The sequence below is a fragment of the Rhea pennata genome, chromosome 1, assembly GCF_028389875.1.
Source record: "Rhea pennata isolate bPtePen1 chromosome 1, bPtePen1.pri, whole genome shotgun sequence".
Taxonomy (NCBI): Eukaryota; Metazoa; Chordata; class Aves; order Rheiformes; family Rheidae; genus Rhea; species Rhea pennata.
Window position 1 is genome coordinate 148,061,999 of NC_084663.1, and position 23,092 is coordinate 148,085,090.

Sequence of the window (23,092 nt, forward strand, 5' to 3'; positions counted from 1 at the left end):
ACATGAAAACCTAAAACACTGCCCAATAATCATTAGCACAGTTTTGAATTCAGTATTTACAGAAAAATATCTTAAATTAAATTAAAATAGTATCAAAAAGTAAGTATTATCTATCCTCATAAATAATTTTCAAAAATCAGACTGGTCTTCTGTGGAGATTTGCTGTGCATCAGAGGCACAAATAATGAATTTCTGTCCATCTTTTAGAGTAATAAGTGCTTCCTTTCCAATTGGAAGATCCAACTTAACAGAAGTTTTAGTAATTCTGTCTTCCAACATGACCTGAATGAGCTGAAAATTAGAACAGAAACATATAAATGTTTTGATCGTGGAGACTGTAAATCATTGTTTCTTCCTTTACTGAATAAAAAAAAATCTCCTCTATTCTTTCCTGCTGAACGCAAAATATTTTCCAGGTACCCAACCTAATTTTACATCATTTAACCCAACAAAAAGAGATACACATTGGATTTCCTTGTGGAGTGGCAATGGTCTGATAGGAACACACAACCATCTTTTAATACATCATTCGCATTTTATCTGTTTGCCATAACGCCTTCTATTCTTAACTATTCCAAAACAAACACTCTCAGTCCTGTCTCTCCCCTCTTGGGCCCACTTTCTAATTCTGAATTCCTGGTTTTCTTAAAGTCAGTGGAAGTTTCGCCACTGACTTTGAGAAGGGTCAAGATTCTACTCTAATTTTTGATAATTTTAATTACTGTTTTTACTTGATCTCTGTATCCTGGTTAAACATAAACCATTTAGATGAACACTCATCATTCATTTATGTGAAACAGTCAATTATTTCCTTTTCTCTCTTTATACTAAGCCAAAGTCTTTGATTTGCTGTCTGCTAGCTGAGCTTAATAAGAACCCATTACCTTGGTCTCTCTTTGCTCTGATTTGCAGTATATTTTATGTCATGTGGGCGTGGAACTGGATTAAAAGCTATAGCACAGTGCTCTGCAGATAAATCCACTGCAGGTGTGCAGTTTAACAGGATTTTAATTTGGTAACAGGTGAACAAAGAGAAGAAGCACAGAATGGGATTTTCTAGATGAAAAAAATTCTATTCATGCTGAGAGAAAGCGACTGCAAGCTCTGTGATAAGCCATAAAGATCAGGCAGTGCTCTCTGAGCTGCACTTTATTATAGATTACAGTTCACTCAGAGCTTCTTCACTTGTGCCATTAGTTTCAACAATTCTTAGTTGATACTAATTCCGTTTGGCTATATCGTATTTAATCTGGCACACTATCCATTAAGCCTGCTTTTTAAAAAATCTTATATTGTCTCATTCCCCTTCCTCTACAGCTTGTCATATTAAAATAATGTTTTCCTTGGGAGATGTCAGCAACTTGGTATTTATTCCATTTTCAGATAATTAACAATAATTCTCATGCTTTAAATTAAAAAAAGAAAGGAAAAGATTCAAAGATGTGCTTGTCTGTTCAAAATAAATGGAAAAACATGGTCTCTCTGCTGAGGAGTGTAATTTAAATTCAGCATGAACTACGAATGAAGGACCAAAAACAGATGGGGAAGAAAAAGGAAGGATGAAGGTGACAACTGAAAGATCATGGAGTGATCTGTTAAGACACAGACACATATTGATACTGCTGATGCAAGGGCAGGGTTCGGAGATTCTTTTCTGATTTCTGTTGCCAGTCCTCCCTCTCATTTTTCCAAGGCTTCATGGCAGAACTGAGTTTTTAGCAGTAATTTCAATGAGATGAGGGTGGAGGTGCAATGAACAGATTTTTCCAAGCTTAACAGGCTGTACAGAAGGCAAAGAAATGCCTTGTGGGACAAGATGAAAAAGATTTGGAGGTTGGTGTTGCTGGCAGATGATAAAGTGGAGGATGGGAGTTGAAGAAAGACACTTGGCCAAACTGAACTGCAGAGGCTGCATGAGGTAAAGAATTTAAAGGTATACCCTGGATATACAGACCAGTATGTCACGTAGCAGAAACACAGTCCTCGAGAGAGCAGCATGGCTGGTGGATGCCCCTGAGGCTGCTGAGGGTTTGCATATGCCTCAGAATGGGCGATAGCTGAACAGGGATTAATCAAGAGCAGAGACAGATGGTTGCTTGAGAGCATGGAAAGGCAACCAAAAGGCATAGAACAGAAATCCTTGTGCAACGAACCCATGCAGGGGATCTACAGAGACAGCAATATGAGTAAAGTGGTGGGTGATGGAGATGCTTTCGGCAGTTGCATTTTTGAGCAACCTCTAGAATTAATATTGATACTCAAAGAAAAGGAACCCGCAACTGCTGAGCTGGGAGTTACCACCTCTTCTAAGGACAGAAGTTGCCAGAAGTGCTTACTCACCCCATCACAGCTCCCAAGATCCCTCTGAGCTGCAGGTTCAAGGTCTTCAGCTCCCTCACAAACTGCAAACACTTGAACCACTGCATTAGCAGGTTCTCTACAGACTGTCTTTTTCATCCTACCAGTATCACCATCTGCTTGTTATACACGGACTGGCAGAACCCAGGACTTTCAAGCCCATTAGCTGTCAGGATCTTTCATCTCTCTGAACACTTTCTACAGTCTCTGACTTCTTCACTTTCTCCTGCCCTCTTCCATATCTTCTCTCAGGTCATTCTATTCCTCATGCTTTGCACCCATCCAGTCTTACTTTGACACCCATTGTCCCTCACTTCAATCAGCCTTGCTCTATTTCTGAGACCAGAGAACATGTACAAAATATTCAAAAATGATAAATCTATTTATAAATACATGACTTTTAAACAAAAAGCCTGGACAGTCCTTGTCTGCTATCACTTGCATAAGAACATTAAAATAGTAATACTGGACCATGCTAAATGCCCATATTAGTAGCACACGAGAAGAGCATAAGAAGCAGGGCAGACATCGAGTAACCCTCCACTGTTGTATCTCCCCACTTCTGACCATCAGTGGTTTATAGACTTCTTTGTGATAGCCTTCATCCAGCTCAGTTTGTTTTTTGAAGTCAAGATGGTATGGCAGGATGAGGACATTATATTACACTTAAAAAAATAACAATCACCGTCAAACACACCCATGATATTCCTATAAATCATTTTTGTGTTTTGTCCCCTTTGTGCCTTCTTTCTTCCCTCCAGGTTTCTGTGCCGATCTGGTTTTAGCTTGCTTTATATTTAAAAACAGGAGCCCTTCAATGGTCTTAATTAATAAAGATGCTTTTTAAAACAGTTCCTTACTAATCCTCATCCTACTTTACAGAAGCTGAATACATCCTGGGAGGTGCAGGATAAACAGCAAAAGAACTAGAGCAGGATCACCCTAAAATACGATTTTCTTTGTGAATCTTGGTGCCATTAATATTTGTCCAGTTCTGCTCTCTGGAAAACATAACGTTCCCTGCAACTTAAGACGTATGGTGTTACTACAAGGAAGAGAAATCTGTAAACAGCTGAGTGTCTAGTGCATCACTTGTATTAACCACAGAGGCTTCATCCATGTTCCCACATGTCCTTACATTTAGTCTTGTTTTCTCAGATGAGTTAGACATTCTGGTTTTTGCCTGCCATTCTTTATGCTAATAATTTTAAATGAGTGAACTGGCTGCAAAAAAAAGTTTGGCAGAGCAGAAAGGTCTCAAGGATTTTATATTTCTATATGTTTTGATAAAACTAATAGCTAGACAGAGGACAGAGAGCCTATCAGTGCTTCTAATATTGAGGAAACATGATAAGACGCGCTCTCTCTTCTGATCAATAAATACATGCATCCTGACAGGGCAGCCCATGAACAGCATGGAATGCACTAGAACAGTGCTGGTCTCGCTTAGACAGTACTAAAGGAGAACTGAAGGTATGCTGGAAATGTAAGGACCTGTGCAAGCATTAGGGAACCGGGGTGAGGCAGATGTAGGTGATGTGGAAATTATAATGCTGTAAAAGAATCATGAGGTGGGAGGGCAATGAGGAGGATGTTTTGTGGCTTGATGGTTAGGTGACATTGGACACAGCTCTGTGTGAAACTAGACTTCATTATTTCTACTTCACACACACAGAAAACTCAAAATAAATCCCATACCCTTCCTTGTTTTCCCCACTTATAACCTAGCATTCATTATTTTCTGTAAAGCTAATGTTTTGTTTCACCTTGCTGCCTGTGTCTGTGTCCACCAAACAACTCAGAACTCTGAAAAAAATGTTGCTTAAACTGACATCGCTCTGGCTCTGCATCAAAGTTATGGGAGTTGGCTGTGGGGCTTTGATTTGAGATTGCTGCTCTGCAAAATTGTCCAAAAGATGGTCGGGCTCATGAACCAACAGAACAGTTGAGTCATTTTGCTCTATGACACAGAGATTTTCATCTCCCTCCTCCTCTAGATGGGACTGGAAAATGTGAGCAACATATTCCAAGAGGAGCAAATGAAACAAATGCCAGGATCCTAGGTTTAAAGAAAAACAAAAGTAATTATAACAACCTCTTCATTTGCCTGTTTTCATGATGTATTTATTCCTTTTTGAAGGACTTCATTAAGGTAATAGGCTAGACAAAGTAGCAGCCTAGCTCTCATCAAATAGTATTTACAAAATTATATGCTTCCATGTATCAGCAAAATAGGCATCAACTGCAGATTTTAAACATAAGCAAAAGTCTTTTCACTTTATTTTAGCTGATAACAAAAGTATACTTGTGTTTATTCATTTTTCTATGCAAGTTCTTCCCCAAAATTCACTGCTGCTATGAGGATGAACATATCATCCCGATTCCCTTCTCACACAGATAAATCATTCCACCTCTTCCCAAGCAAACCCTCCTACAGACTTCATTATATTCTGTATTTATGATGTTAGATGACCTACCTTTAGCATAGCTGCTAAAACCAACAGAAAGACTCACTGAGGCCACTGAACCTTGAAACATACCTTTGGCTGAAAGCCCCTTATAGTAAAGAGTACGTCTTCTTCCATGTCATAAACCTTCACAGGAACTCATCAAGCAATTCATGATCTCCACATGAACAAACATATATATGTGGGCATTAGCAAGAAGTTACTGTAATTTATATGCACTATTAAGGTCTCCAAAAACTTTAAAAATGAAAAATATTGCCTATTCTGATGTTATATATATCTGAGAAGCTGCTGCTTCCGCTATTTGTGCTTTTGCACATTTGTAAATCACAGTGAAGTAAGTGAAATGGTTTGTTTATCTATGTGACTATTATACTTAGAGTTCAAACTATACAACCTGGTGCTAGTGCTCCAGAAGTGTTTCTAACAGTCTTACAGTACAGATGTTTTCAATATATTCAAAAAGAGTAAGTGTGAAATAAAAGCTACCACTCCAATTGTTCCTTGGGATAAGACGGAGGGATACAATTTTGAACTGATATTAAGTTGAAGCAGTCTGCTTACAAAATAAGAATGCATAAACTGCTAATCATAAATAGTCTCACAAAAAGTCATTTTCTGAGAGTAAGGTAATGTGCACTGAAAACTGGTGTGGGACCTTTGTACAGGAATGGATGGCATCTGATGAATCATCTGTGCTGTCCAAAGATCAAGAGGAGTCCTGTGGAAGTGAGCAGTCAAGAAACTGAGGTGATCTTCATGGATCTGGAGCTATTTGGATATAAATCCATAAGTGTCTCCTATTTGAAAGGAGCATGCACAGGGTTAACCATTAAAGACAGTTAAGAGAACTCTTCTTCCCCTCTACTTTCACACCATTTCTCAAAAATATGCACACTGAGGTCATGATCGAGCCAGCATGACTCAGATACATCCTTGAATGTCACAGCAGCTAAACTGATAAAGAAAATGGAGGTGTATCTGCTGACATGAGGTTTTACAATGGAGACAGACAGGAGTACACTTGCTGGAGAGGAAGTGGGGCTGAAAGGGCTGCAGTAGTCCCATTAGCACTGACTACTGTAGCACATTTGCACCTTGCTATCTTACATGGGAGTAGTTGCACAGTTCCACTGACTATACTTGGTCATCATCCACATGGGGACTGAGCTGGAAGAAGGTAAAAGCTGATCCTGAATTCAGAGGTGTGAGTATGCCAATATATCTGCCAGAAGTACCAAGCTTCAAGCAACAGCCTCCAGATAGAGGTGAATTTGGTTTTGGTTACTGTTGTGCCATTTATTTTTGAGGGGAGTCACACTGTACTAGCATGACACTTGCACATTTACAGAAAATTCCATGTTTTACCAAAGTAATTCTATCTCCTCAGCATGGATAGTGCTTATTTCAACTTGCAGGATGCCCGCAATTCCGGCAAGAAATGCTGAGATGCAAGGACTTTCTGAAAAACAATGACCCTGACAACAAAATATTTATACCACATGGCTTATTAACATAATTGCTTCAGCTTTGTCTGCTAAAACTTGAAATCCTACAGAACTTGCTATTATAGGAAGAAGGAGGTGTTATTTGATTATACGACCCAACATCGTAAAGAACCAAGGGTATTAAGAAAAAAGATAATAGTGACCAAATTAATTGGAGCATCAGGGAACAAGAATAGAAAAGATTCTTTAACTTTTTCATACGTGAGAGTAAGTTCAATCTTAGCATTAATGAAGTTTAATAGGAAGACTATCATAAGTAGGATGAAAACATCATTCGTAACCAGTTTATGGAAAACTCAGCAGAGAAAGAGATGTTCTACATCAAATGACATTAACTGTGTCCTCAGACACTGACAGTTGCAGAACAGAGAAGCAATTCATTAAACTTCACTTATGATGGGAAGAGGGGAGAGGATTCCATCATCATGGAGAATTTCAATAAATGTTATGCTTCCCATGCTGTTCTTGGAATTCATTCATAATTTCATCGTTGTCCAAAATACTGCATCCAACACTGCAGAATTTTGAAGAGAACTTAAGATCTTGAGAGATCGAGAAGAACGATATTTTATTATTACTGTAATGCCTGTAGTGGCAATCACAGACAGGGACCCCGCACTGTGCTGTGTGCCAGGGCAGACACAGAACAAAATTCTAATCCTGCTCCAGAGAGTTTGCAATCTAAATTTAAGGAAAATAGGTAACAGCTAGATGCAGACAGAAAGGTGAACATGCATTCATACACATGCATGTGCACAAGTGCGCACACACACAAAAATTAACTGCAAAAAGAAGAGTGGAGAATACAAAAGGCAGCAAGCTTAGTCTTTGGAGGAAAAGAGGGGAACGTACAGTTTTGAAGAGGGATTTCAAAGAAAATAATGAGGTATTTTTGGGCTATTTGTGTGGAGCTCTACCCAAAAGAACAGTAAAAAAAAAATGAAGGTGCTTCTTAAAACAAACAAACAAACAAACAAACAAACAAAAACAGTGGCTTATGCAGCCTGAGATCAGATGTTGATCACAGGTTCAAGGAGAATTTCTCCAGAATGAATTACAGACAGCCTGTGCAAGGTTTTGTAAGTGAAGAGAAAGGCACTGAGGTCTGATGCAATATAGAAATGGAAGGAACACAGACAGAGAATGGATTCAAGACACAGTTCTGCCAGTTCAAGAAGACTGGAATAAATGTGGCTGAGGTCCTGTGCTCTCTACCACTTGACTACTTCCCTTGCCTTGCGCTGGTGGGTGACTGATTTGATGCTTGACAGCTCAGAGCACTAAAACAGAGAGAAGACTAATCCAGCTAAAGGAGTGACTAGTTCTCAGTCAGTTTAACATCCTAAACACACTTGCTGCTGGCCAGTCAAATACCTGTGTCACTGTAAGGCACAAGGAAAAGGAGAGTATAGCTGCTTTCAGAGGGACTGCCTTTTTGGCAACTAGTTATTACACTGGTTCTGGTATATCATGTTACACAGAAAGAATCTGAAAGACTAGCAGCTATCACTTCCGATATTTGGAATTTTTGTGGCTTGAGATATTATTTGCACAGCTCTCCATCGCATCCTTCTGCTGGAGTTTGCAGCTCTTGTAACCTGGGTGAACAGACATTCACACCTCAGGCTACTGTCTCCCTCTTCCCCTCAGACAAATGATAGCTTCCACCGAAAGAGGGAGTCCTGCCCTTCCCACCACCTCCAGCTGCATGATTCTGCTTTCCTCCCTTATACTCATTTTAGAGTTTGGATCAGAGAACTGATCTGGTTGAAAACTAATGATTTTATTTCCTTGACCTAAGGAACATCACTGGACAAATGCTACTGCTTGAAGCAAGAAAGGGAGTAGGAACAAGTGATGCCCCTTTTGATTGTAGTTTGAATTTATGTCAGTTAAAATGATCTGCTGTCTCTGTCATCTTTTCAGGTCACAGAGGGGTGTTTCAGATAAAGGTCACAAAGATCTTACCAAAACTGACTGTACGGCAGAGTGTCATAGCTTTGCTTACTCCAGTTAATAGGAAGTTCCATCTGAGCTGGAAATTAGCTGCCAATTTTTTAAACTCTTCTTTATTCTTGCTTGGCTGCAAGTAAGAGAAAAAAATTGGCTCCAGGATAAAGCTTATTAAAAGAATTTCTTATTATACTGCAGAAATTATTACCATATACAAATAGCATATAAGGGTGGAACAAACAGTTGTTTGGTTAGCATCCTAGAATAACTTAGGTTGAAAGGGTTCTCTGGAGGTCATTTTGTCCAACCTCTTGCTCAAAGCAGGCCTGGCTTGGGTCAGGTTGCTCATGGCCTTGTCCAGTCACGTTATTCTAGTCAAGGAATACCTCCAAGGACAGAGATTCCAAACCTTCCTGGGCAATCTCTTCCAATGTTCAACTACCCTCATGTTTTTTTTTTTCCCCCCTTTTATCTGTTGGGTATTTCCTATGTTGCAACTTCTGTCTGTCGCCTCATGCCCTATCACTGTGAACCCCCAAGAAAAGTTTGGCTCCATCTTCTCTATGCCATCCCATTACGCAGATGAAGGTTCTGTGAGGTAAAGGTACCACAGAACTGAAAGGTACCATTGTTAGTAATATATAAGAATTACCAGGAAATAATTAAGCTAAAGTACAGTTTACCCTGTTTTTCAGAAAGGGAAGAAAAGTCTTCAACAACCTCTAGCCCCATGAAGTAAAATTAACTGGTCTGACCATCAGAATGCAGTGGAACCATCAAGCTACCACTGGTTTTCAATCACTAATGGAGCAGCGCAGGGACAGAGCTGATAACCTAGGGAAAGGTGTCCTTACCTATATGTAAGGATGATTATACTTCAATCTTTCAGAAATAAATATTGGAGCCATTTTACTAAAACTCCTACCACCTGCTTGAATCAACAGTTTCATGAACCAAAAATTTCAGGAATTACGAAGTGTTCTCTTCATTTTACTAACACTTTTCTTATAAATCTTGGTTTATAAGAGAGTGTTATAATGAATGTCTATAAAGTGAGACCAGATACTGAAATTGCCTGAGCGGACATATGCACAGAAATATGCCTGTGGTTGTTTGCACAGATGGAATTTTTGTATGCCAATTAATTCTCCCTTTTCCTGCAGCATGCATAAATTGCATTTATGTAAATCTGTGGTCTAGTCATGTTGCTAGTAAATGGTGCAAGTCCTGCAAACTATTGACAAATCAGCATGTAATATGATAAACTGTGTGATCACTCTTTCTTCTCTGAAATAACAAAGTTAATTTTATACCTGAATGACAAAAGCCTGAAGGTTTGAAGACATACAGTTCAGGAAAATCCCAATATCTGTAGAAGTGTCCAGCAAAGCTATTAAGTCATTCAAGCCTATAAAATATGTAAGGGAGATACATTACTTGAAGCGATTGGCTTGCTTTTTGGTTTTATTTGCAGTTTTTAGCTTTTTTTTTCTTTCAACTTCATTTTAAAATATGTTAAGACATCTGTTCATAGCATTTTGATTAATACACTCATAATTCTTTTACTGTGGAACTGTACCCTACTGTGAAATCAGTCCTACCCTATTCAGATTTATGTTCACTTCCACCATGGCTGTACTGACCTAGTCATCACGGGAGAGGTGGCAGCAAGAATAAACAGTTTAATTGTGAAAGCTGAAGTCTGGTTATATGCAATATCAACTTACTTATCTGAGCTTTTATGTGGCTCAGAAAAAAAAAGATCTTCTTTTATTTGTTGAAGGGAAGAAAATTGTTTTAAAATAATAACAGGTAACACAGAAAATTCTGGTAGCCTACAGGAATATAGATAATATTGCCAAATACAAGTGCAGCTGTATTCCCAGAAGATTAAAATCTACCATCCAGTGCCGTAAGTTATATCACTATTGCACCTCGCTGAATTTACATCCTTCTAATTGAAATGTCTTCCTTTAGGAAGGTATGTGTATAAGGCTTGTGAGACCTTGTTTATTATAAATCAAAACTTACAAAAATAACAAAAACAGAAAATGCAGTAAATTCAACTTGAAAATAGTAAGATCAACATTAATATAGAGAGAATATGTAATAAAAACATTCTGCACAGTATTTTGGATTTTAAGACATCTATACAAATATTATTTAAATGATTCTCATGATGCTTCTGTGAACAAGGCAAATCTTTCCCACTGAAAACAGTCACAAAAAGGCTGTAATGCATCCCTTTTCACAGAGCAAGTCAATGGCAGGCCAGGAACAAAGAGCTCAGGTTCTCACTATCAGTTTTGTGCATAACCTAGTTCAAGTTGCCTGTCTCTTACTAATAATTTACATGGCAGCTCATTAATCTAAGAATTAACTTGCCATTATGTTCCCATCACTTTTCATTAAGCTGGCAAACACATTATGCCATGGTTCCATACAAATTGTGTATTTTATAGTTTATAGCACAACATCAATTCTAGAGGCCACAATACAGAAAAACAACATGAATGCTTTAAAGTCAATAATCCTTGTCCAGTTCAACATGCAATATTTAAAATCTAGCCACATGAAAGAATTTTGTGTACTTAGACTAGTAACATAGGAAAATGCATAATGCAACTCTTCAAACTTTTTATCACAGAAGATAACAAACGAATATCCCTGTTTATCAACCTTTTTCTAGAAGACGTATCATTTAATAACACAAAAACCACCCCTGCTGCTGTAGAAAGCTTTAAGACACAATCAGAACTGAAAGTCTTTCATTCCTAACCTTTAAAATTAAAAGGATAATATTACACGCTCCATTCTCAATCTTATTGGCTCTTTTCCAGTACTTAGGGTTACTGCAAGACAGTAATTCCCATTAGGGCAGATGCCACAAATAAACAAGAGGAAATGCTAGAGCTTTAACAATGTCAAACAAGGGCTTAAATGGATAGAAAAGATACAAAAAGATATTACATTTGAGTTCTATGTCATTCTGCAGTTCATCCGGATTCCTTAACTTCTTTTGAAAGGGGTTTCCATGAATATCCACAAATCCCTGATCGATGACAGCATGCAAGTCTGATTTTAGAACAGTCACTTTGCTGTTGTTGTTCAAGACTATTCTCATTGTCTACAGATAATAAGAAAACAGTTAATGTCTTTCATTTTGTTAAATCCTTAACTCAGTGAAAGGATTCCCTTATTCAATGCTAAGTTAGAACAGGGACTTTAAATATATACACAATCTCCAAACTGGAGGGGGGAAAAAAAAAAAGATCAAAGGAGATAAATTGTAAGTTGTCTCCGAGCATTTTTTGTTCTAGATGATATTCTTTTCAATGACACTTTGTATTACTGTGTGTGAGGGAGCAGACAAGGCTGACAGATAGTTAAAGTATCTGGACAATTGCCTAGGCAATCTTTTGCCTATAGTTATTATAGTTATGCCAAGTAACAGATTTTTTTCTAAAATACGGAAAGGTGTATCAGGACCAACTTCTCCTCAGTACCACCTGTCCTTCATATACATTTCAATTAAATTTAAAGGCAACTTTCCTCAAGCTACCCAGACCTTTGAGAAGATAAAAATAACACTGGAAACTTTAGAATAGTCTTAGTTACAATAACATTGATGGAGATTTTATCTCATTTACCTGTTTATGGGTCATTTCTGGATGAGTCTAGTTTCATATTTGTCCCCCAAAATATTACTCAGACAGACATTGCAAAAGATCTTCAGCCTAACTTTTGATGAACTGCCCATTTCTTCACTATTTTTTTTCAACTAATTGCCAGTATCACATAGTATTACTTCAGATTCCTGACTAAAACATTTTAAGGGGGAAAATAGTGAAGAAAATTAAATCTGAAGACATTAAAATTCATTAATATATATATATTTAGTCTCTTACTTTCACACTGGTATCAGTAGGAACCTAAATTGTTGAATTTTGGCTTTTTAGTGTATAATAAATAATGCATGCTCAGTTTGGCCTTTCAGAGGAAAAATAAATTCTGGTAAAATTCAGAAAAAAATCAGGATTCATAAACATCTTCACAAATCCCATTCATCATACTCATAATAGAGAACACTACTTACTACATCTCACAAACAACAGTGAATACAGCTGCCTGTTTATTTGAAAATGTAATTTCCAATCTGGTGATTTTTGTTTTTCATTATTCTGCTAGTTTTATTGAAATATCAAAAGCACTGTGATTCTGACACAGTAATCTCTTTCCACAGAGTTAAAGACAAAGTCTTTTTTCTTATTTTACTTGGAGTTTCCAGTATCAAAACAGCTGCTGCTTAAAACAAGAACACACAACCTGGACATTAGGAAGGAACTAAGAAGCACAGAACCTTCAATATGCTATCACCCAATTACATATTCCAATATTTTAGACTACTTTCTTGAGCCATTTCATTTCACTACACTAAGTGTAATATCATAAGGACTGAGAACCACCTAAATGACTGACAACACTTAAATACTGCTTACCAGAGGCAGGAAGTAGCCACAAGAAATGATAAACATTATACTCTACTCACATTCCTTTCTCACAGGGAATTCTCACCTTTTTATATCCCCATTATTTCTACATGACCAAGTAGTAGCAGATGTCAGCCTGCTTTATCTACACATGATGGGATAGTTACTTCTTTCTTTTGAATGCTGACCCTTACAAAATTGCCAATATTTTCTCACCAGATAAACTATTGCAAAATACTCTACAAGGGACTGTGTGTTTACAGCATTCAAAAACTGCAGCGGTACAGTTCCTCAGAATTACTTCTCATTAGGAGCATAGCAACCTGCTTTGACCACCACTCCCTAGTAGAAATTCACGATGTGTTTTTGACAGAGAAAACAGAAGGGTGATTAGAAATACCAAATTACTCCTGTATGAGAAGATAAAATTCAACTTAGGATAGAAGTAACTGAGGAAAGATATGATAGAGGTTTGCATGAGAAGAAGCATGAAGAAAGACAGAAATTTTAAAACAAATGAAGTATTTTTTTCACAGAAGAAACAATTAAAACCTGGAACTCACTACCCTAAGATGTTGTGGATGCCAAAAACAAGCTATTAAATACAAAGAAATTTATACCACCTTCCTCTCAGATTGCTGGAAGCTAGGACAGTACAAGGCAGGAAGAGTGAGATACCACTTGCTCTCTTCTTATCCACTTCACTTGAGCATCTGATGAAGGCCACCAGGGGAAAAAGGATTCAAATAAACACAAGCCTAGTATCTGATCTGACCTGGTATTTCTGTCTGAGTGACATCCACATCCCCATGAAGTATCCGCATGTTTCTCACAAGCTGAAAATTTTAAACATCCGTGGTGACACACTAACTGTCTTCTGATATACACTACCTACTCGTTTCTGCTGCAGCCCAGATTTAATAGCCTTGACAAGTTCTCTAGCAGAAGTTCTAATTCAGGCTATACAACTGCTGAAAGATTATGGGGATGCTAATTTACAAGAATTATACATTTTCACTTGTTGAAACTATTATTTTTAAATAGCTAATGGGTCTAATAGACAGTTACACTGGAACCTCCTTTGCCCTTTCCTTGTATTTTAAAGAGGCCCCAGAGAGGGTACAAACATCATTTACTTGTGAGAATAGTGCTGAGAGCTCTTTAGCAGAAAAAAGAACCAGGCTCAGAATGCATTCAGCTGTAAGTCTACGTATGACCCAGATTTGCACGTCTACAAGGTTCGCTTTGTGCTAGTTAAATGGTGTAAAGTGGACATAAAGCAGCTAGAGGCTGCCACAAGAGAATTCCCCCCAACTAGGCTAAAATTCTCCTGACATAAATCTCAAGGGTATAAATTAAAGTTGACTCTCTGTGGCTTTTTCCTTACATTAGAAATGGGCAGGGAAGAATCAAAAAGCTCCAATCAGCCCCTTGACAGCATAGCTCAAGCACAAGAAGAAAGATAAAAAGTCTAAATACACAAATCAGTTTCAACTTGACTGGGAATAGTTGGCAGTCACAGACTTGCTAGATCAAGTTCTTTGATGCATAAAAAGTACTGTTTAGAAGCATATGAAGCTGAGCTTATGAAGTGTTCAGTATCTTCACGGGCTGCTGCAGTAAATCAGAACTGAGGCTGCTCAGAACTTCACAGAGTAGACCATTTGCCTTTGTTAGTACACATACATATGTTTGTGCATTTTTTTTTTATATTTTTTTAAATACATGAAATGTGACTTCTGTATGTTTATGGCAATAAAGTTCTCCCATAAGAAAAGCTATGAAGAGCCAGAGTTCCCCTTCTCATTCCCTTCATTGCTGGGACACAGTATAGTGATTTAACCAAGCTAGTATCTTGGCAGAATCCTGTGCTTGCTCTTTGAAGCACAGGAGCCAATATATTGCCTACTTTCTTCTGCTTTCTTCCCCATTCATTACCTATCTGCTCTACTGTATCCTGGACTACCTCAAAAGCCAACTATTTGGAGGTATCTAAGGCCAGCAATGGAAGGAACCCTACAGGCAGGGTACAGCCCATTATACTTAAACAGCACTAAGTTAACTGCAGTTTGATGAAACAATATACAACACTGTTCAAAGGGCTGACGTATCTCCTCTGCCACTGTAGCTGAGACGAATGATACTGTAAAGCAAAAAGTAGAAGGAGATAATGGTTTGAGAACTCCCATTTTGTCTCATTCTTCCCAAGAAAAAAAAAGCCAGAGTGATGACCCTGAGAAGGAACGTTCAGAGGATACACCCCCAAAATGCTCCTTCAGCACTCTCTAGGCAGAGAGTGTAGATCCCCAAGGGTCCATGAAAAAGCTCAGGGTCTCTGCAACAGTATCAGCCCTTAAAGATCTTATGCTCAGCTTCCCAAGAGCATGGCTTCAGTGAAACTGAGGTATTAGTAGTTTCCTTTATAAAGGCTGCTATAGTGCTCTTCAAAGACAGTGGACAGGATGCTACACAAAAACAACTTTAGGGTAACTCCAGCATGTGTTACTTTCTATGGCTGGGTAAAGATACTGCAAACCCTCATCTGAACCCTCCAACTACTACCAACTACTGCGGTTGTTCTCTGCTCCCTGGAGGACCACTGACTCTATCTCAGAGGTTTACACAGAAGCCAAAGAGAAAGAAAAGGCCGCTTCAGCATACTTACTGCATAGGAAGAGACGGGTAGGAGAGAGAGCACAATTCAGAGGATAGTCAGTATACAAATAAAAACACTTGTTTTGCTGTTGTACTACAGTGGAACATCTGATACATGAAACTTTCTCAGGTTGGTCTTCTAGAGTGAATGAGATGCTCTTTTTTGTTTAGTTTTTAGAATTCTGGAACTTACCTTGGCCATATTAGAAAGATATGTCTTTCTTCTGAGTCTTTTTACAAACACTGTAACTTCTGTTAAAGAAGAGGCAGATGTTTCATATCATTGGCATTTTACATTCCTAAACACTAATAATGTAGTAGCAATGAAGTAATGAAGATATCTCTTTTAAGCTAGAAAGTGGATCCCTGAGGGAGCAATGTAACAGGCTAAACCAGGGCACAGTGAGGGCACTGAGCCAGCATTATGCATGAGAGACACTATGGGTTTAAAGCTTGCAAACTGCAGCTGCCTGTGTTACCACTTTTCCTTCAATGGAAATCTGTTAGCAAATCACACAAAGGAAAAATACTTCAAATTAATTTTTACATTAAATACTTCTTAATCAAGAGCAACACTGTTTTACAGGTATGGTTTAAGATCAATGAAAGCAACATTAATTGTAAACCTTCCGCACTTTGACTAAAAAGTCTAAGTCTTCACCTTTGCGCATCTGCAATTCTGCAGTAGCGTTAATAAAAGTGGATTTCTTTGGTTCTATTTGGTCCTGTTCATAATGTGTTAGAATTACGAAACGTGTAGTGCAAGAATATCTTTTTAGAATAAAATATAAAATAATTGATTCTTAGTTTATGAAAGATCAAGTATAAAACGATTTACACGCTTCTGCACACAGGCAACCATTTTCAAGTAAAAAGGTTTACAAGTGAAAACTTCTGCTTCTCTGAAGTTTATACAAACCAGAACACACAGGATGCGTATAGAAAGGATTGTATCTGATTAATTACATACACTTCCATGTATAGATATGTTAAAAATACATTTCTAAGTTTGCTTTGCCAAATATTTAAAAGTTAAGAATTAAGACTGACTCTGCAAATCTTTTCTGCAAAATAATAATAATACAATCACTTGTCTACACAGAAGCCCTGCTTTGACACTGAGATGATCTGCGCTCAATGAGCAATTGAGCAACATTTTGTTTTAGCCAAATGCTTTAGCATCATATATAAATATATATATATATGAATTTACATAAATATTTACAAACACACACATACACACACTTTTATACATTACACACTATTCAAATCCTATTCTAATGAAAGTTACAGTTTCCTTAAGGGCCTATGATTTTATTTTCACTTCAATAGTGAACTGTCCTATAGCTATTAACTAATTTATCTTCATAAAACCACTTGCAAGGTGAAGAGATGGAGCAATACTTAATTGTTAGAGAGGATGCCTTCACTGCATATTACTCATAATCACTTACACAGCCAGAATGATCATGGCAAGAGACAGAGCTCTAAAAAGATTCAAGCACACTCTAATTTACCATAAACTGGGAATAATTTGACTTAAATTTGTTCTCACACATTATTTGAGACTATTTATTTTTAACTGTATCCCAACTAACTCTAGTCCTCACTACTAAAAATATTATGTCATCTAAAAAAGTTTTAAAATTAAATTATGCAAAATTCTTGCTATATAGTCTTCTCTGCCGTTCAAACAAATATTATTTTCTGAAAATCTATTACTCAAACATACCTTTAAATTTGGACTTTCGGAGCAGTAATGGAAACTCTTCCAAAGCATTAAGCAGCCAAAATTTAACATTTTTACTGAACAATCTGATTGATTTCAAGTATTGTATAGACACATCCTCCAGGAAATCATTAAGTAGAATGTTCTCCATTTCCTATAATACAAATTCATGTAACTGTGTATGATTGGTGTACTACAGATATTTACAGAAGCATGAAACAAAATTATACTTACGGCTTAAACATAAATTATACTATAAGATCATTTTTTACTTCACTGAAGTTGACTGTTAAGCTACATTCACTTTACTAGCAGAAGCGAAAAGATCTTTACTATAAACACTGTTTCCTGAATTAATTACTAGGCACTACTTGATAAACAGCTGTAAGAAGGAAGCAAATCATGTTGAACAGCAAACTGCCTATTTCTATGTGGAACATCACTGAGAAAGTCTACAAAGAGGTATTATCAAAGGAAAAATAACACCCTCATAGTTTAGAAAACAGCTATCAGTCACTATTTCAGTCACATACATGCTCATGCCAGAAGACTATCTATAGACTAATCATCTATAACAGCATACTCCAGTGATGTTAGGGACTTTCAAAGGAACATGTGGCAGCAGAATGGAAGTTATCTCAAATCCCACTGATTTCTTTCAAAATTTAAACAGTACTATTTCAAAATAAAATACAAAGAACAGATTTGAGGTTCAAATAAAAATCTCACTGTACAGCATATAGTAAAAATCTGATTTTTCTCCTCAGGTAGAACCACTGAAAAGATACAAACAGATAATAAAATAATTATAACAAACAAATGTGTCTACAGTACCTTGAACAGCTGCCTATCATAGTATTTGAACAGCTGGCACACATCTGGCAATGACATAAGTTTTGTTGTTTCAGGCTGCAAAGACTTCCAGAATGATATGATAGAGTCTTCAACCTATTGCACAAAGTCCTTTATTAATTTCCACTAATATTGCATTTGTGAAATGTGAAGCGTAAATCAATAAAACAATACATATTAGCACAGAAGCAAAAGTATTATTTTTGAGCTTGACTCTCTGCCTGGCCAGGCTCAAGCATAAGTAGAAGCATCTGGGGACAGCAAGCTGAATCCTAGCTTGAAGCTTGTAAAGGAGCATAAGAAAGAAGAAAGAAGCAAAGAAATGTAGGTCTGGTCATAGATACGCTGATAAAATGAAAGAGAGGTGTCCATGGTGATTGTGTTCCATGCTAAGCTCAGACCTGTTGGTGTGTTAGGAATGCTTGGGATATGCCTACAGAATCAAGTCCTCAAAGCATGTTATGGCAATTAAAAATTCCAAAATGATCTGACTGAATGTGCCTTTTGTCTATAAATGATCATCTACCTTAGATAAGACCCAGAGGTAAATAAGCTATAAGGAAACAATTTTATCCTGACAATTGTATGCTGTCATTGAAATGAAAGTTTCTCAAGTAGAGGCAAGGCATACCTTGTCAAGCTCTTCCTTTCTCACATTCTGTAAAATATCTTGACAATAGCTACAATACTCATTTGCAAGCAGAGCAACCTAGAAAATGTGAACAAAAGCAGCATACAAAAAGATCGCACATGCAAAGAGGTAATTTGCTTGATTACTGAATCATACCAGAAGCAGAAAACATACCAGTTCATAGGGGTGTTTCTTCCCTAGCTCTTGCTCCCAAGAATAGAGTCTCCTGAATTCAGGTAATGAGTATTCAAAACTGTTTTCTTCATTCTTCAAATTAATGACAGAAGGGAAACAGTGCAAATCTTTACTCTCAATACAAGAAAATTTATTTTAAACAATAAAAAGTCACACAATTATCCTGTCATTTGTATTAAAGGTATTAAGTACTTTTAAAAGTTGCATAACATTATTTTTTAATAGCATTGATTTCTCCACAGAACTGCTTGTCTCCTTCTTTAGAAAGAGTGGATGAAAGAAACATGCATGCTTGACTAAATACTTCAATCCTAAAGAGTACATCCATTTCTTTTCAAAGCAAGTGAATATTTAATGCTATACATATCTTACACATATATTTTCCATAGTACTCATTTCACAGTTGTAACCTTCTAAATAAGGCTACAGATAGTTGGCTCTGCTATAGAGGTGACAGCACATTTTTCATCAGTTGTCATTACATACACTTCATTGCACTCATTACCGTATCTGAGCGCTCTGTAAAAATAAGACATCCAGTCTCTTCTCTTTCTTCACTTTGGTCCACATAATTCTGTTGCTCATGTTCTGCTGTCTGACTTCCAGCAATTCCAGTGTCAAGCCAATTCATAACAACACGCTTATTTGAGAACAGCCACAGGTTGGCCTAGTATCATCCCTTCTTGCTGAACAGGGATTGAGTTCTTTTTTTCTTAATCCTTTCACAGTATTTAAATACTTATCATGCCAATAAACTCCCAGTGAATTGAAAAGACACTGGCTCAGTAGCATGAGGGTCTCTAACTGTGGATCTCAGACAAAGAAGGTCGTGCCCACTAACTCCCCTGGTATTCAAAACGTGGGCACAGAGCCACAGTTTCCACTCTCAGCACAGATAAAATTGTTTGAGCTGTCACTGAGACAATAAAAATACTTAACTACCAGGTGAAAGAAGAATGGGAGATGTAAGCATTTAGTAAGACTATGCACAGAAAGATTATTTCAAATAATACAATTGGTTAACTGCACTTCATTAAAACATTTCATATAGCAGTTCTAATTAAACATACAGATATCCATTTTGCTGAAAGTTTTAATTTATCCAAAACTCACTGTTCCTTTTTCTTGGCTATTGCTCTTGCAATCAGCTGCATCTCCAGAACTGCAGGCATCTCCACTGTGGTGAAATGCACAACATAAAAACTCTTTAAAAAAACTACCAATTCCTTCTGTGTTTAGTATGCAAATGATCTCAAACTGGACAGAATGCACTAGGCTGAAGTATATAACATTTAGTTTCTGAAAAAAAAATAAAACTCTTTCAGAATCCCCATGATTTTCTAATGAGTCTGAAGACAGTTCATTTTAAGATAAAACTGAATGATTAAAAAGACAGTAAAATATTAGCCATTTAACAGTGCAAAGTCTTCCACCTTCTTGTACCAAAATCATGATTTTCTCTTTATAATTGCAGTTCCTTTGCAATGATCCAAATAACTATAAACGTGCAAATAATGAAAGCGTAAATACCCTCTTGCTCTGGTTACATAGTATATCCATTTTTCACCCCTCATCAGTTCAGATACAGACTAATAAAGACTCTGTCCTCAGTTTCCTTTGCAAGTTTTCCATGACGTTCCACACCTTCAGAATTCATGAGAACCTGCAGAGGAAGCCGGTTTGACAATTAAACTGGAAAACCAGCAATGTGAGAACCACAGACTGCCTTCTTGCTTTAGCATCTCCTACCTCTCTCCAAGCCTGTTTCAATGAGGTTAATCTTCAAGGAGAGATAAGTAAGACTGCCAGAAAAAGGGACATGCTGTGAGGTTTGGATTCCTCCATTAGAACCCCCATCTGTTGATGACACCTGCTCACTGCCTGTGAAGAACTCCAGGGTCCTTATTTTGGAGGGTCATAGTCAAGGCTTTGGAAAAAATGTGCTTCCATTGGTGAGTGCCCAGAAGCCAACACTCGGGCTATCTAATCAGATACTGATTGTGTGCTGGCGACTGCAGAGTTTCATTCCTTGATTTATTATAAATCAGGGTGCCACCATATGCACTGAAAAGGCAGAAGACAAAACGCAGCAATTTATCTGCTTAGAAATGCAAGCCATTGAGAATGCCTCCTCACAATTCTCTACAGTCTAAGCAATGTTCCTCATTAGGACAGGGACCACTTCCTGTCCACAAGACTGACCTTTGCCACCTGAAATATTACCTCTTCCCGAAAACTGTGCTACACCGAAAGAAAAAGCTGTCTGCTAAAAACTGTTACAGGGCACAACCTTAATATTGCTTATGTTTAGCAACACTCCTTTCCCCACATCTTTTAAAGTCCGTTGCTGGGCAAGCAAAAGAATATGTAGGTAGACATGCTCCATAACGCTTCTTTTAAACGGGTCATTCTTGCAGATTTCTAAAACCTATGATACAAAATTAACGAATATTTTCCAGTTCCTGCTCTGACTGAGAAGGCGGCCAGCTGTATCTTCTGCTGCTGCTATGGCAACACGTCTCAGCAATGCTCTCGTTCAGCAGGCTGGGGCGTGCTGGCTCCCGGGCTCACCCCTTGTGCGGGCCCGTCAATGCGAGAACGGGAGCTGCCTAGAAACAGACAAGCGGTCGCCTTCTCCCTCCACTCTGCAGCAGCCAGATGAAAGCTTAGTGATAATTAAGTGCAAATACCTATCTCCTCTTTGCTATGGAATATTAACATCTACATGCTCCTGTTGTTAGCAAATGTGATTCAGACTTACCCAGCACCCATACATGTGCTTGACTGGCATGGAGAACTGTCCCTTTCCTGTGAAACACGGTGCCTAAAGACAAGACATGCAAAAAAAAACAAAAAAAGGTGGTGGGTGGAAGAAGGGGAAAAAAAACAGTAGCAATAAAATTGCAAGGAATTTAACTGTATATCTTGCTGAGTATGGATGATGCTATGAGGTGGGAACTGGAGCTAAAATAGAAAATACAATGACTGGGATGGAAAAAAAAAACCTAATGGAAGAGGCAAACAGGAAAGACAAAGAATGAAACGAGGGAGGCTGCTGAATGTGCATGCTGTTGACTATCAAGGCCCCATTAACATTTGCCAGTCCCATTCCTGAGGAATCACATTAGATTCTTCTATAAAAAAAAAATCACAAGTTTGCTTCACAAGAAAGTAAGAGGCTCAAACCTTCCATATTACTAGAATCATAAAGTAACTCTTACAAAGCCAAAATGTGCTCACATTTTTGTTAACACTGCCACACTCCTTCATCTGCCAGAGCAGGTACCATTTTATGGAAAGCACCTCCTCAAAGCTCCCACTCCTCAAAGACACCCTACTGTAATACAAACCATCAAAATAATATATTCGTTCAGATCTCCTTAATACATTTGGACATTCAGTCATTTACAGTTCTGTTTATTTACATTACTTTCACAACAATATCATCATCTGAGTGGCAGCAGCAATACCTTCAATCTAAGATTTCCAAACCCACCAACCCACAAGTGTTTTATGAGAACATCACCATCACCCCTACTGTGCCCACATTTCAACAAGGCAAACTGATACATCCAAAACTTTGCTGACTATCAACAGACAAATGCTTTCTTTGGAGCCAAAGGCAAACAATTACAGTCTTATTGCTATTTATATTGCACCAATAAGCAAAGTTCCCAACCTGCCAGACTATTTAAGGGCCCAGTTCCTTTCTACCAGCACTGTCTCAACTGACAGCAACCTTAATATGGTCAACAAAGATTGTTTTCAGTAATTAGCAATGGTGGATCCCAAATTTAAAACCATCTGTTTCCTCACTAGCTTGCAGGTTGGGCAGGTATGCTGGGCTCTCAGTTGGGCTTCTGACTCCATCTTCCCCTCAGGCTGATTAAACAGAAAGAGCATCTGCATGTTGGATTGTATTCAGGCATGCGAGGAAGCAATAGGTATTCAGGCCATGATCAGTACTTAAACAGTCATTTGCTGTCTCTGCCAGGGGAAAATGGCAACAAGCCAGAGGGCTATATCCCATTAGCTGGGTCTGGTCCACAGACCAGCAATTGCACTGCACGGCAAAAACATATTAAAAGTCTTTGTCACTGGAAGTCAGAAATTTCCACACCAATACCCTATTTCAAACTGAGAAGTTATGGGTCAAACATCCCTGCTGCAATTATAAGATTGTCTCAGGAAATTTGTCCTTGCAGGTAGAAAAATCCCCAGGCTTTGATTAATCTCTTTCTACATTTGCTTCC

The 23,092-nt window shown here is 37.8% G+C and overlaps 1 protein-coding gene across 1 annotated transcript in view; it reads right to left on the reverse strand.

Annotated features, from left to right (window-relative positions):
• Window positions 1-119: 119 nt before the first annotated feature.
• RFX8 (regulatory factor X8) overlaps window positions 120-23,092 on the reverse strand; it is a 33,584-nt gene continuing 10,611 nt past the window's right edge. Inside the window, exons 5-16 of the mRNA XM_062575134.1 lie at window positions 21,601-21,663; window positions 19,953-20,016; window positions 18,819-18,911; window positions 18,645-18,722; window positions 17,996-18,109; window positions 17,165-17,315; window positions 15,626-15,684; window positions 11,258-11,414; window positions 9,601-9,695; window positions 8,303-8,417; window positions 4,125-4,417; window positions 120-291 (exon numbers count right to left, since the gene is read on the reverse strand). Coding sequence (XP_062431118.1) covers window positions 130-291; window positions 4,125-4,417; window positions 8,303-8,417; window positions 9,601-9,695; window positions 11,258-11,414; window positions 15,626-15,684; window positions 17,165-17,315; window positions 17,996-18,109; window positions 18,645-18,722; window positions 18,819-18,911; window positions 19,953-20,016; window positions 21,601-21,663 — 1,444 coding nt within the window. The 3' untranslated portion in view covers window positions 120-129. The remainder of the gene's footprint in view (window positions 292-4,124; window positions 4,418-8,302; window positions 8,418-9,600; window positions 9,696-11,257; window positions 11,415-15,625; window positions 15,685-17,164; window positions 17,316-17,995; window positions 18,110-18,644; window positions 18,723-18,818; window positions 18,912-19,952; window positions 20,017-21,600; window positions 21,664-23,092) is intronic.